Source organism: Malaya genurostris, chromosome 3 (assembly GCF_030247185.1).
Source record: "Malaya genurostris strain Urasoe2022 chromosome 3, Malgen_1.1, whole genome shotgun sequence".
Classification (NCBI taxonomy): domain Eukaryota; kingdom Metazoa; phylum Arthropoda; class Insecta; order Diptera; family Culicidae; genus Malaya; species Malaya genurostris.
In genome coordinates, this window is record NC_080572.1 from 198600595 (window position 1) to 198616545 (window position 15951).

General features: G+C 37.6%; 1 protein-coding gene across 4 annotated transcripts in view; it reads right to left on the reverse strand.

Moving 5' to 3' along the window:
* Positions 1 to 1001: 1001 nt before the first annotated feature.
* LOC131435186 (uncharacterized) overlaps positions 1002 to 15951 on the reverse strand; it is a 35052-nt gene continuing 20102 nt past the window's right edge. The window contains exons 2-7 of one of the 4 annotated variants that reach the window (XM_058602818.1): positions 13245 to 13617; positions 12994 to 13187; positions 10587 to 10753; positions 10454 to 10516; positions 2180 to 4192; positions 1002 to 2113 (exon numbers count right to left, since the gene is read on the reverse strand). In XM_058602818.1, the coding sequence (XP_058458801.1) occupies positions 1697 to 2113; positions 2180 to 4192; positions 10454 to 10516; positions 10587 to 10753; positions 12994 to 13187; positions 13245 to 13576 (3186 nt within the window). In that variant the 5' untranslated portion in view covers positions 13577 to 13617 and the 3' untranslated portion in view covers positions 1002 to 1696. Of the gene's footprint in view, positions 4193 to 10453; positions 10517 to 10586; positions 10754 to 10827; positions 11531 to 12993; positions 13188 to 13244; positions 13618 to 15951 lie in introns of those variants that run through there. The other 3 variants (XM_058602817.1, XM_058602816.1, XM_058602819.1) reach the window with 3 other exon arrangements.

Sequence of the window (15951 nt, forward strand, 5' to 3'; positions counted from 1 at the left end):
GCTACAAGTGTGATACTTCACACGTAAACAAACCCGAATATTCAGAAAGTTACTCGCACACAAATGCAAATGCGGTGCCAGGTTTGGTTAGGTTTTTCTTGTTGTCAGATTATCGATTTTTCTCTCCGCCAATCACTATTCAGTGGTTCAGATAACGGGTATCTCATTAATATATTGTAATGGATCTTGTATTCTGTTAACATACTAATGTAAACAGAATTTATGTTGTTGTTTATCGAAATTAGAAGAATCAGAAGTTTTGAGAGAGAATGGGTTTTTAATTCTTATTTAAGTAGTGTGGAATTCAAAATAAATGGCACAACAGGCAAGCACGGGGGGTTTCAAAAGATGGGAAAGGCGCAAAAATTTGAATGAAATGTGCGTCACTACAATATTGACACTGTAAAACAAATTCTGAGAACGAAGTGTCAAGTTATTTGCACTTTTCTATGATAAGTATTTTATTGTTCATGGAACTTAAACCCCAAACCAAAGACCCCCCCCCCCCCCCCCCGCGCACGGGCCTGGAATTTTTTTATTTGTTCAAAATTGCATCACTGATGTGTGACTGAGAGGACTGAAGGTCTTAGGCAGATTTGAGATGTACTTGTAGCATCATGCGAAAATCGAGAGCTCGATCGATCGATAAACTGACGAATCTCACAAAGAAATCTATCGTCATCTGTTATTATGGCGTCTTTTGTCATTTCTCAAGCAACACTATTGTTCCTATATATTCTGGTACGTTTGGCTTCTTGCCATTACAAAAAAACATGGTGCGGTATGCCATGAATAAAGCTCTGGTAGTGCTCGAAAACATGAACCCGCCAGAGCTGCATCTAATAGACACATGGATCATTGTCCAGCGAAAGCTGAAGATGACACGAAAGACAGTCATTCAATGCGATGCCTTTCAATGCAAACAAAAGGCTTGACAAATAGCGACAATTTACAAGGAATCCAGGGATCAAGTTCAAATCACTGTGATGGGCGGTCACGAGTTCAGTTATTTTGTGCAAAAGTGCAACACAATTTTTATTTTTCCATGATTGTCATTAGTAGATAGACATTGTCGTTAGTAGATCAGAGAGATTCATCTTCACTGGAATTAGCTTTCGTAATCGTAGTAATTAAGTCAACAAGTGTCAGTCGTTTAGTTACTTTAGTGTCAGTCGCGTACGGTAAATTAAAATTTATTGTTTTAGAATTTAAGGCGTCATGAACCATCTATAATCTAAATGGCATGGAACATAAATTGAACAAGTTGATGAAACTCTGATGAGAAGGGTACTGTATCTAGATCTATTGGTTTCCGTTAGCTAAGTTTGTTTCCGTCGGCGCTTTATTTGAGCTGTGGTTTGATGCGGACTCCACAGTTAAAGTCATTCGTAAATGAGAAATGCAGTCAAATTTCAGGACGGCTTCTGCCTAACATAGCACTAATTGTCTAATGTTTATTGAACACGATACATCCAATAATTATAGTTTTAAGGTTCGTTTCACCCGGATTGCCAAAATAACGGGGGATTTCGAATAACACAATTACAAGAAACGGGAAGAAATACTCCCTGTAACAGATCCGTAATCTTTCCCGAAATATATACGCGCAATCAACAGTCGCGAACACATTGAGCTACTACAGAATGTCCGATGCTGTGTGCTTTCAAACAGGTTCTACTCACACATACACTTCATCTCACAATCGACGCCGATCGCTAACATCTGAGTCATCGTTCTCATCATTGCTACTACTTTCGTCCCCGTTTTTTGATCGAATCCGTTGGTTGGCTTCCATATCTCGGAGACCGATAACCCCGCCAACGCTTCCACTCGTGCTGCACGCGGCGGCAGTTAACGCGCCACTGTGTCGTCCGTCCGGATATAAAAGGCCAGCTTCACTGCCGCTGAGATTCTGAATTATTGAACTTATATTGGTCCCCAGGCTTTGTCGTTTGATTGGGGTGATGTTGAGATTTTTAGGAGACTTTGATTTGTGCTGCGACGACTGCTGCTGCGGTATCTGTGGCATAGGATGCTGATGTTGATAGCTCAGGTGTTCCCGTGTCCCAGGCGGGAATTGGCTCGGGATGTAGGCGAACTGGGCGGACATGTCCTGCTGGGTCATGTAGGGTAGTGTTAACGGAGTGGCTTCATTGTATTTACTGGATTCCTTGATTACCTCATACTGTGAATCGGGTGCCAGGAAAATATCCTGCAAATTTTTTGTTGATCTTCGATGGGCTTCTTGGCTTTGCTCGTTCGATGAATACGGATAAGATGCAATGAAGTTTGAACTGTTTGGTTCCGAAGCAAAATCAGTTGCCGTGTTGTTCGAATTGGAACCACTACCGGTGGCGTTCAAATTGTTACTAGGTTCCTGCTGTGGATATGTTATCGTAGGAAAGTTTGTACTAGGAGTGGCGGGAGACAAATCGGTATAGTCTGTCTTCTCGCCTGATTCCACCGAACACATACTTTGACGGGAGATATCCTTGTGCATTAGAGACGGGCGTGGCATCACTGCTGGTTTTTCAAACTTTTCTGGAATTACCTGTGGGAATGGCAGCCGGCTACGCACTGATGGTTCTCGTTTTCCAAATCGTTGTGCGATGTAGTCATCTGCTTGTTCTTTGCTGAACTCCTCCTGCTCTGGTACTTGCTTGTTTTTCTCCTTCATATGTTTACGTCTTTGGTTAGTATCTTCGTAGTAATTATCATTTTTTACAGACATATTACAACAGCTACTCACGTCGGCAAAGTACACTTCCGATTCGGTCGGTTCCATGTTTTTGTTGTTCATTGCATCTGCTTCGAGGGCTTCCACCGTCTGAAATCCCGTGTTCTCGACACCCGTTTTCATTCTTCTGGGTTTTCCATGCAACACGTTAGGTTGACTGCTACAACTAGGTTCATTGTTTGGAAGTGAGGGTTCATTATATTCATTTTCCGATGTTTCGACCGAGTTGTGTTGCCCTTGCAGCGTGTCTGGATTGAATACATTTTGCACATTTACTCTAGCAGTCGGTTGATTTGGCCCAATACTTTTTGCACCAGCTTCCACGCGTTTTTTTGCTTTCCTTAGGGGAAGAGTGTTCGAAAAACGATCCCTGGGACCATCGCTATCCGAAGGAGTGTTCTCATAATTATCCTTGGGCGGTTTGAATGTTTGACGCTTTCCTGGATTCCGGAATACATTCTGTTGAGAATTATTACCGAACTGTTGGATGGAATGGTTCTCGGAAGTCACCGGATGCTGATGACATTCCAATATAGCTATATTGGTGGGTGGAACATTCTGCTCTATCATAGGCTGACACTGAGCTGGATGGATATACTGATAGCGACCTCTACGGGCAGGGCTGTTGGGATCACTGTAGGGAGGCGGTGGACCCCATATTCCGTATTGTTGCTCTATCACGTTATATCGCGGTTGATTGGATGCGATTGACGTCGGATCTTGTCCCGCCGTCCTGTTAGAAAATCCATATTGGGAATCTGGACTGTGTGGAGACATCCGTTGAGAGTCACTGCGTTGCCATGGCATTCTAGGCCAACTCCACCCGGGCATTCTCCTCCCGTTTTGGTTAAGTCTGCCGCCACCTGTATTTTCCTCTCCACCGGGATTAGGCGAATAAAAATTTCCTGCCTGTCCCGGAGTCCAAAATCTCTGATCGCCTTCCCAAGGATAGGCTGATGGCATCACGTTTCGATGAGCATGACACTGCTCACAGCATCGACAGTTTCCATTACGGGGTCCTCCTAGCATCGGACCGGATGGCAGCACTGTAGGCCCCTGCTGTCCCGAGTATAACGATCGACATCTTAATTCTAGTTGCTCCCAGTACATTTTCTTTCTTTCGTGACTCAGTAGTTGATACACGAGCATACAGCTAAACACTGCCACTAGTACACCGGCTACGGAGAGTCCAAATACTGCCCGTAGACAAGAGTACAGTGCTCCATGAACAACTCCACAGTCGGAGGTTGAGTCGAAAACGAATCGAACATTATCGTCGATTCCTTCCGCTTGCTTCTCAGCTGTCACCGAGTAACACGTGCAAGTGCGTGTCTTCTGAGTGTACTCGCACTCGCGTAATACTTGAAGACGGCTCATGTGCAGTACGGTTGTGGTAACAGTCACGAGGGCACAGGTTAGAGCCGATGCTAGTCCACAGGCTCCCGAAAGTTTGATCTGCAAAAAAGAGGAAAATTTCCCATTACTAATGTTATACTCATGAAAGAATTATGATGCACAGATGGAGAATTTACTTAAGGATAACATGATTTGGTTATAAATCAATCTCAGGTGATATAGAAATGCAACGATAATATTTTTTTTTCAATTATAAAGGTTTTAACCTTAAGTTAATTCGTCTATTTTTGCCAAAAAAGCTTCCTCACCCTATGTGCGGGGTTGGGGATCGAACCTAGGTGTCTTGCGTGAAAGGCCCATCAGTCTTACCCATCAGTCTATACCCGTCCCCTGTAACGATAGATTGTAATTTCCGAGATGGAATTACTAAGCAAAAAGATTTTATTCCTGCTGCAAAATAGTTCGCAGGAAGAGTACTCAGTAATTTCATAGAAATCCAAGCAAATATTTTCAAAGTTGATTTTACTTATGCAAAAACTAACGTAAAGTTTCTCAAAGGTAGTTAGAATAGCTGCGAAATTCACTATCATGCTCGTTTCGCCTCAATTTCTCTTAATTTTAAGCTTTACTTCGAAGACTGACTATATCACGTTGAAAAAATAGAGTGTGACTAAATTAAAGGTTTAGGTCTGGGTGATTTTTCAGACCACATTACTATAAAAAAATGATATCATGCCTCTAAAATAAACGTCTCGTTTCTGATTTGCTACCCACATTGTCTCAAGACGGACTGAGTAATGAATTCTTACTCGACTGCTCGTGTCTGAGTGCTCGATCAATCCGATTGACAGTGGCATTATAAATATCATTGCATTCTCGCTTACTTTATGAATTTGGTTGGTTGATTCCCAGTAAATTTCAACAGTCTATGCTGCAATTCTAGGAAGAACTTATTATCTACTAATCCTATATATCCGAAGAACTACACGGAAAGACCATTTTTGCGAAAAAAAATAGTTGATTTTCTGATTTTAGTTAGTTATTTTTTGAGACAACTAAAAAAATCTTACTTTTGCTAATTTAGATTTTTTAATTCTTATTCCCTTAGTAATAATAAAATAATTGTTGAAATGGCTATTTTTTTAGTTGAATTCACCAATTAAACGTGCTGTCATTTCTTAGCTAAGACAAACTTTATTTCCATTCAACGAATTTTTTAGTTGAATTAAAGAAATAAAACGTTGTTTTCAACCAACATAAATGTTTGAATTGGTTTCTGCAATTTGCAGCTACACCCAAACCTCCATTTACGTAACTTATATATGTATATATGTATTGATATACGTACGCATTTGTGTAAATATTTGTATTTCTTAATACATATAAATATTGGTGAAGTAAAAGCGATCATTTATATGTATAAATATATACACATATACGCACACGAGTGAGTGTGTAACCATACATACATACATATATAAGGTTCGTAAATGGAGGTTTGGGTGCATATGGTGCACTGTCGCCGAAAAAACGGTAACACCGTAATGAATTAGCCACTAGATGGCACACTACTATCGAAAAAATTTTTAGTCGCGGTTGTCTTTTCTATATTGGCAGGTATAAATACGATGTTGTGTTGAAGAAAAAGACACAAACGAAACATAAACTTCTTTTTGAAAACTTTTCTTCTAAATTGCTGTTTTCTTCATTCGACTTCGCGAAAGTTTTCAGTGAGAGAACTTTAAGCACTCGGAAAACAAAACCCAAATACAAGGTTGGAAGATACAAAATATCATTTGACATAAACAATTAGAGTGCAACATTCAAAACTCACTTCACTGTTCCGCGTAAAAACATTATTACGCACAGTCGCTTCAAATGCGCACAAATTCTGAATAAATACACTTTCCACTAAGAATTTTCGTCATTTTTACATATCGGTTTAGAAATTTGTATATGGATATATCGTAGCACATGCGAATAACATCAAAACAAGCAAGCAAGCAGTTCCAACAAGACTGTCCTTTTTAGCTTTTTAATGGATTGTTTTGCTTTGTCACTTCTCATGAGTTTTTGGCTAATAAACTTGTTAATAAAACCAATTTCATTTTTGTTTTCTTAGGGCCGTCCTTCAGCAATGATGGTGATAGAGAATAGAATTTTTTTCTGATTTTAAAAACATAATTAGTTGTCAATGAGAATTTCGTGTTGGATTGAAATATTGTTAGTTTGTTATTGTTAGTAACAGATTCTCTAAAAATAAGAGTTTTTTTCAGCAAAGTAAATTCTCAATTTTAACTAATTTCATAGTTATTTTGGAAATTTTATCGTTAAAATCAACTAATTCAAAAACAGTAATACGAATTAGGCGCAGAGCTAATTTCGGTCGTTCCGTGATAAAAATTTTTTTTTGTATATTCAGATAATCAAATTTTTTATTTCAAATTCAAATAGAAAGTAGAGAAGATGAAGAACGTATTCACAATTCAGTTCGTTTTACTCACTCAATTTCGACAGATTTCCGAAGTAATTCGGATTTTCTGCTGAATTCCACATAGAGTTCTGGGTGGAAATTTTCCGCCCACTTTGATTCGGAATTTATTCCGAGCTGATAATGTTAGTCGGAATGCACCTTCAGGAAAATAGTAAATAGGAAAATAGTAAAAGCGATCATTTATATGTATAAATATATACACATATACGCACACGAGTGAGTGTGTAACCATACATACATACATATATAAGGTTCGTAAATGGAGGTTTGGGTGCATATGGTGCACTGTCGCCGAAAAAACGGTAACACCGTAATGAATTAGCCACTAGATGGCACACTACTATCGAAAAAATTTTTAGTCGCGGTTGTCTTTTCTATATTGGCAGGTATAAATACGATGTTGTGTTGAAGAAAAAGACACAAACGAAACATAAACTTCTTTTTGAAAACTTTTCTTCTAAATTGCTGTTTTCTTCATTCGACTTCACGAAAGTTTTCAGTGAGAGAACTTTAAGCACTCGGAAAACAAAACCCAAATACAAGGTTGGAAGATACAAAATATCATTTGACATAAACAATTAGAGTGCAACATTCAAAACTCACTTCACTGTTCCGCGTAAAAACATTATTACGCACAGTCGCTTCAAATGCGCACAAATTCTGAATAAATACACTTTCCACTAAGAATTTTCGTCATTTTTACATATCGGTTTAGAAATTTGTATATGGATATATCGTAGCACATGCGAATAACATCAAAACAAGCAAGCAAGCAGTTCCAACAAGACTGTCCTTCTTAGCTTTTTAATGGATTGTTTTGCTTTGTCACTTCTCATGAGTTTTTGGCTAATAAACTTGTTAATAAAACCAATTTCATTTTTGTTTTCTTAGGGCCGTCCTTCAGCAATGATGGTGATAGAGAATAGAATTTTTTTTCTGATTTTAAAAACATAATTAGTTGTCAGTGAGAATTTCGTGTTGGATTGAAATATTGTTAGTTTGTTATTGTTAGTAACACATTCTCTAAAAATAAGAGTTTTTTTCAGCAAAGTAAATTCTCAATTTTAACTAATTTCATAGTTATTTTGGAAATTTTATTGTTAAAATCAACTAATTCAAAAACAGTAATACGAATTAGGCGCAGAGCTAATTTCGGTCGTTCCGTGATAAAAAATTTTTTTTGTATATTCAGATAATCAAATTTTTTATTTCAAATTCAAATAGAAAGTAGAGAAGATGAAGAACGTATTCACAATTCAGTTCGCTTTACTCACTCAATTTCGACAGATTTCCGAAGTAATTCGGATTTTCTGCTGAATTCCACATAGAGTTCTGGGTGGAAATTTTCCGCCCACTTTGATTCGGAATTTATTCCGAGCTGATAATGTTAGTCGGAATGCACCTTCAGGAAAATAGTAATACTTCACTTCACTCAAGCAGCAATTTTTTAAACGTTAAGCATTTTTAATTACATTGAGCGAGAATACCCTACTCGCAGATAAAACAGTGCAGAAATAGGGTAACAGAGGAATTTTGGCCCACTTTAGGATTTATTTTATTTTGGGCCACTTCGTAAAAATATCCACCAAATGTTGTAATATCTTTGAAAACCCCTTCCTCAATAGGTGATTTATTGTGATTAGCTTCAATTTGATGCAACATGGATTACTTAACTTCGGTTAAATCCATAAAGTTTGTTAGGTGGGTCAAAATATATGAAGTGGCCAGAATACCTCTGTTACCCTATCTATTCATTATATTTAACTGTCATTAATTACCACTTAAATTTAATTTTCAACATGAATCGTTTCTGATGAATTAGAGAAGATTTTTGCATTGTTTTCGTTTTCAGCTAACTGACAGCCCACGGAATCAGTGTCAGTATCAGTATAACCTGAATTGTTATGGAAAATTTAACAGATATACAGGGTAGCGCAAAGAAACCTGTTACATTTTGTTCTGGAACTAAACAAGGGAGGGAGAAACCGATCACGACATCGGAAAGTAGAAGAACGAAGATTTGTTTTCGTCTAGTAGTTTTCAGAAGAAAATAAATCTTCATGCTTCTACTTTCCGATGCCGTGCTCGGTTTCTCCCTCTCTTGTTTGATTCCAGTGTAATTTTTTAGCGCACCAGTCTCTATAAGACCAAAAAGTTACAGTTTGGTGTGGTGTTTGTGCGGATATTGTAATTTTTCGCTATTTTCCAAGACGATGATTCTCCATCATGAAAACTGTTAATGGCGATAGTTATCGAGCCATGATAAATGATTTTGTGATGCCCATTATTTGTGAAAATGGTTTATATGGCTACTGGTTTCAACAGTACGGTGCAACATGCCATACAGCTCGGCTACTAACAATCGATTTGTTACGACCATTGCTCCCCGGACGAGTCATATCGAAAAACGGTGATTTTGACTGGCCTCCGAGATCACCCGATTTGACGGCACCGGACTCTGATAAGTCAAGAGCCACATACGACGTGAAATCGCCGCCATATCGACCAATACATTGACCAAAACGAAGGAAAACGCCGAAAAAAGGGCACATATTGTACTCAAGGCCAAAGATGACCATTTCCGCAATATTATTTTCAAAAAATAGCTGTAAAATTCCATATCTCCTAGAACCATATAAATTATAATCGAAATGAAAATTTCAAAACATACATTTTTATCAATTGCGTTTAGTCAACAGTTTTAACTTTGATGAAAAATTAATATCTACCAAAAAAATTCTATCTGAATACCTTCCAACTTTTTAGCTCAAAATTGCATATGACCGGAATAAAAGTATGAATATGAATTGTATGTTGATATTTTACAACCTAAAATATCGATGGCGCGCACGTTTTCAATAAGTGCAATGATCAACTTCAACATAAATATCGAATAACATATAGACTATTATTATATTTTAGTTCTGATCATTGGATGCCAATCAATGGTCATGAATCTTGAATGAAAAAACATCAACAAATTGCAATTTGACGCAAACGTATATATTCTGTTTTATTGTGACTGAAATGCACTGAATCAAATGAAATGTTCATTACAGAGAACTTCTTTGGCAACCCTCAATAAGTCGCACAAGCACCCTCTTTTACGCTTTTCAGGTTACATAGCAGTTATAATGCACGTTTCTATGTCTTCAGCTTGTTCAATGAACTTGTTTCATACAAGTTACTGTTATTGAAGTGTAATAACGTGTGTTACTTGGGTCAGCTAACAGTTTTCACTGGATGTATTTACTAAAATTCCAGCTCGGCAAACTTCAGAAAAATTTCGTTGAAACACTGCAATAATAGTTTTGTTTGTATGGTTCATAACCATCCGTCTCACTTCTCTCCGGAATAGAAACGTCAGTTGTGATCTATCATGTACCTTATGATAAAAAAAGAACCGAAATTTTCATTTTAAAATTCCCGCGCTTGTTTAAAAATCAATTTAAAAATGAATAAAAGTTTACCGATTGGACAAGCGCGGGAATTTTAGAATGAAAATTTCGGTTCTTTTTTGATCATAAGGTACATGATAGACCACAACTGACGCTTCTATTCCGGAGAGAAGTGAGACGGATGGTTGAAATAATACAGTGTGAGCTTAAACCAGGGCGTGCACAGTATCGTGCACGTGTTTCACACTATTTAATCGGGTTGCCTTCTGAAATATGTTCCCATTTATATCAAAGTATCTAATTTGGCATAGTATCTCCACAATAAGAAAAAGGATTTCTCTGGCTATCCTTTTAACAAATTTTCATTCTTCTCGGTTTGTTTATCGTTTGATAGTATGGAAAACGAAATTGAATATAATAAATTTCTGCTTAGTTTTGTTCAAACGCTAATCATATTTGGTTACTTACCAGATAGCTATATCTGTTTCGCCGTCTCGCCAGGCTCATTATACATATACCAGTGACCATTAGCTGTAAAAACAAAACACATTGAATGATTAAAAGTGCATAAATTGTAAGGCGGAATAATAATGGATCATACCAGTGTGGCGGGAACGAAGGTTGGCACGGTTTCGAAGTATCCCACGGTACTAGTGTATGACCGTAGTAGAAAATAAATTCCCAAAAACAGAACACCTAACAGGCACGATATACCTCCACATATCAGACACCAAATTACGTATTTTCGTACTCCGGGCGTTGTCGTTGCTGAAAATAAAATGGAACCAAAATGTACCGATGAGAATTGATGTAAATATATTTCATTTTTTCAATATATTGACCAGCTGTCGTGGATGGGGGGCGCGGTGGATCCACTGGTGGAGGTGCCCAGGTGCAGCTGGGCACGCTGTACTGCACAACTTGCATGAAGGGATACCCGTGCATTTTAATCTTTAGTTTATGGTACTGTCTAATATTCGTAACGCCTAACCAGTAATTCCAGTACTCTTAACACCATATCGATTCACGCACATAACATCTTATTCGTATTTCACATTGATACTGTACACAACATCCGATAAGCGTTTGTATATTCTAATTCCTATGACTAGCTTGTACTATCTAATTACGGTTTTGTCATATTTTTATTGTCTTTCTACAGTAATAAATCCAGCGATAAGTTTGGGAGAAAATCATACGCGATTGAAGTCACGCAAAAAAATATTCGATTAACGAATGATAATCGTTCATCCACCGACGCTTATTATACAACCATGTCGAAAACATTCCTAAAACGCGCAACTATCGGCTGATGTAAATGCCTCTCACGTTAAATCAAGATTCACATTCGATACAACTGCTATGCACTGCCGGAAACTATTTCACTGTTGAAACCTTCAATTCCAATTCACAGATCACAGGAAAATTTCCCTCAGTTTTTCGCCATAAACAGCAACTTCCTACAAGGCATTTCGAGCAGGGTTATTTTGACAAGCAGAATCTTCTCGGGTGGTGGCAAACGGATACCACAGTGTGATGGCATTTCTCCACCCACTGAAGCTATTTTCTTAATTTTGTTTTTAGGCAGCCAGGACACTTGTGACTAGCTGGAAGTGCGCAAACGCGTACCAACTCACATTAAGCGCCAAGGGTCCCCCGTTATCCTGTACGGTGATAACAGGATTGCTCTCGCTTTGGATGCTGCATTCTGAAGTATTTGAAAGTAACGTTACAAAAACTATGGGATCGATTTTTTGAAAAGAAAAAGGCGGGTGGGTAATGTCAGAGACATAACTGGATGTCGTGAATACGAAAACAACTGACATGTTCCTTAACACTTCCGAATATCAATTAGTTGATCAATTGTATGAATTATGCAAGCATTCCACTTTTCCACATTTTTCGCAAAAGCAAAGAAGGCTTCACTTGATCTAGATTACTGTGAATTTCACACAGCGAAAAGTGCAAAAATCAAATCAAATCAAAGTGCAAAAATCAAAGTTCTAGATTTGCACTAAACTGAGGATATTTTCCTTCGATTTGCGAGCAAGAAATCCTAATAGTTCTTCAGAAAACTTTTAGAGCCATTAGAACGGCTGATTTCGTGTAATGTTCTCCACCGTTGCTTTTTCACCAATGCAAATGACTGACAGCTGTGACGTAATCGCTCGTGTCGGAAGCGAAACTAGCTTTGCAAACGGCACAAAATACATCTGCTCGCATTGGCGATAGAATCCAAACTGATTCAATTTTTGTTAGGAGCATTCTTTTACGTGATTTCGTTTGTAGCTTTTTCACTAATGGGCAGTCCTAACGGCTATAAAAATAGCCGCATACAGAATTTTAATGTCGATTATTTCATTCCGGATTTGCATAACTTATTGAAAGAAACTATCAATATGCTGTAGGGATTCGTTTCTAGCATTCAGAAGGAACCTCACTACGATATTCACCTCTTTTTGGAACATTTTTCTCGAACGATTTTTTGTACAGCAGCAGATATTTTGTTCTCTTCCTCAGAACGCGTTTTGATTGGCTGGTGTTGACATGGGTCAAATGAGACAGGTTTTTCAATAGTGTACTATTGAAATACTTCAATGGTTTTGCTATACACGTTTAAGTTGAAAAATTTCGATTCTATTGGTAGTTAGATTATATAAATCCTTCCACAGATCACTGAGCTATGAGCTTTCAAAATACGAGAAAGGCAAACGCGCCTTATGAATTATCCTCTTTGATACTCGTTTATACCAAACATTTCAGAAAAGTTTAATTTTGAACTATTTGAGATTATGTCACACAACTAAAAATTTTATCATAAAATTGTGATCATATTTCCGATGGCATGTAGCAAAAATATGTTTATTGGTTAGATACAACAAGAGATATTCACGATCAAAAACTTATCACTCTCTTAGAGGGTAAATTTTGAAAAGGCACCCCATAGTAAAGTAAGTCGTATTCACGACAAAATTTCGAAATAAACGCTAGCCCTTTTGTTTACTCACCACTTTCAACACGCTGAAACGTTCGAGTTCGTGGAGCAGGTCTCGGCGGAAGTGGAGGTCCCCGGTCATCTTCGGATATTTCCTCTTCTAGTTTGTTCGTGTGATCACTGTATACCTCGATGTGGTTTGTATACTTCCGTTCGGTTTCAAACCTTGCAGGGGAGTTCAGTCTCGAATTTGTTGCATTGGATCTGCTGGTTAAATATTATCCTTAGAACGGACGATTACTTTCAACTAGGAGCATTACTTACAGTGCTATTTTCTTAGTGTCTATATTAACATCTAATACACTGGGAGTATTTTCGTCACAAGATCCCGGAATGCTGGAACTCTGCATTGGATGATGTTTGGTGTTATCACAGGAACTGGAGCTGGACGGCATATAGCGGTGATGATGCTGCAGCACCGCTATGCTATTATCGCTGTTGTAATCGTCCACCTCTGCACTGGTTATGTTGTAGGCCGGATCATGACGCTGGTGATAATGATCGATGACCCGGTGATGCTGCTGGGGTGAATCGAAGTTCGACTGGACCGTCATTTCCTCAGTTTCCTCGGGTTGGGTTTTCGTTGGAAGCAACATCCATTCATTGAACCAATCGAACTACCCTCCCAATGGGATGTCTGTAATAGAATTGAAAAATGACAAGACATTATTATACGGACTCACACAGATACAGGAAATGACTTGGCAAGGGGACGAAACCAGGGCGAAGAATCAGAAAATTTCTTTTCTGCTCAGACCGTTCTGTTGAACTGCTATTTGAAAGAAAATAAGCGCCCAACAATTTCAAATCTCCAGCACGATCACGGTCTGTACCTGACTCTACAAAAGATAAAAAAAATTGAATGCTTCTTTGTTTGTTCAGAACTTGTGAAGTTACAAATTCCAGCTAAGCGCACCCGCTGTATAACCAGGTAGATTCAGGTACATTTTCGAAGATTCTACATCTGAAATTGATTACGTGAGAAGACGGCACCGTTTCAAATTACAAAGGAGTCGTAAAAATAGGATAATATATTGCAGTTTTTATTGGTTGTCTCTCGCATGGTTGGTATTTGTTGGTTTTGGGATGACACTTTTTCTGTTACCTGTGGCTATCGTAGACACGAGCACTTTAAGTGGAATCGGAGTAAAGTTTCAAAACTTCAAGTGGAAAAATGTTATACGTAATACATGTTGCTGAAATACTATTAGTAATTGTTCTACACATCAATTATGACATTAATCCGTAATAGATTAGAATGGATTCTCAAAAATGATTGTTGGATTTGTTTTGTATTTGTTTTTGATAGGGTTAAGTAATGTGCTCAGTAGGGTGGGACAAGGTTGTATGAGAAAAAGATGAAAAGGCTTATTTTCTAGTTCCACCAAACTTTTCGTTTTCCTTTTGGGTCCCATAAGCACCATGCAAAGTCTTAGCTCGATCGGAGAAACTATATTTTCGCGCCCGAGGTTTAAAGTTTGTATGGGATTTAGTATGGAGAAATTCACTTTTAACAAAAAAAAACGGCTGGAGATCAACCTATGAACTCTAAAAATCATTGCATGTGATATTTTCATAGAAAATTTAACGAGAAAGAAAACTTTAGAAGACCGCAAAACAATCCGATGTTTGTAGAAAAAGTTATTAAAGGAAACCCGGCACAATGTTCGAACAATGGCTGTTTCTTTAATATAACATATCTAGCACCACTGCTGCTAGTGAAATTAATAAGATGTGACTTCCTTTTAATGTGCTATAACGGTTGATCCGAGTTGTTTGATGTCTTCACGATAGTTACTCAGTAGAGTATAGAGATTATTTTTAAGTGACACACCATGCTACAAATCTTACTGTAAAGACACAAAAAGTCATGTAAATTGTGTTTTTGTTTGCATAAAATAGTACCATCTATATCTTCTAAACTATAAGAGATAGAGATTTTATATATTCGGCAAAGTTATTGGATTTGAGTTTATCTAAAATGTTGTAGAAGATTCCAAAAACCTATTTTTTTCAAATTAAAAAGTTAGACTTTTTCGTGTCTTTACAGTGAGTTTTGAAACATGGCTTGTAACTTTGAAATAATTTTTATACTCAGCTGAGAAACTTTTGTGAAGACATCAAACAACTCAAACAACCGTTATAGCATAACAAAAGAAAGCAAAGTCATATTACCACCACTAGCAGCAGTGGCGCTAGATATATTAAGGAATGAGTCATTGTTCGAACCTTGAGTCGGTTTTCCTTTAATAACTTTTTTTACAAATGTCGGATTGTTTTTCTGTCTTCTAAAGTTTTCCTCCTCGAAAAATTTTCTACGAAAATAACACCTGCACTGATTTTTAGAGTTCATAGGTTGATCTTCAGTCGATTTTTTGTTAAAAATGAATTTCTCCATACTAAATCCCCTACAAACTTTAAACCTCGGGCGCGAAAATATAGTTTCTCCAATCGAGCTAAGACTTTGCATGGTGCTTATGGGACCCAAAAGAAACACGAAAAGTTTGGTGGACCTGATATCAATATTTTGTCCCACCCTAGTGCTCAGTTATATTACTGAAAGCAAGTTAAAACATGGTTTGGAAAAATGTGTGGCATAATAAAATCTTGAAATAAATAAATAAAACTTTATATTTAATAAGATAAGACAACAAATCTAAAGATCTAAAGATTTCAGTTTGAGTTATAAGCGTTAGAGACCGCCCTTGTTGTAAAACTCTATTATTTGTCAGGACCAACTGATGTTGTTCGATGCATGTTACTTCAAGAATCCGAAGAAACCTTTAAGTCTTCTCCCATGAAAATTAATCATTGTCCGAAAATTCGTTACTTGAGGGAAGTATTTCTTTCAAAGATCGTAATTCCAATTTTCTACTCGGATATCACTTTGAACCCTCTTCCTAACGTGATGCACAGTGGGAAAAAACCAAGGAAACCCGTAAAGAAATCGGGAACCATGGAAAAAGGCAAC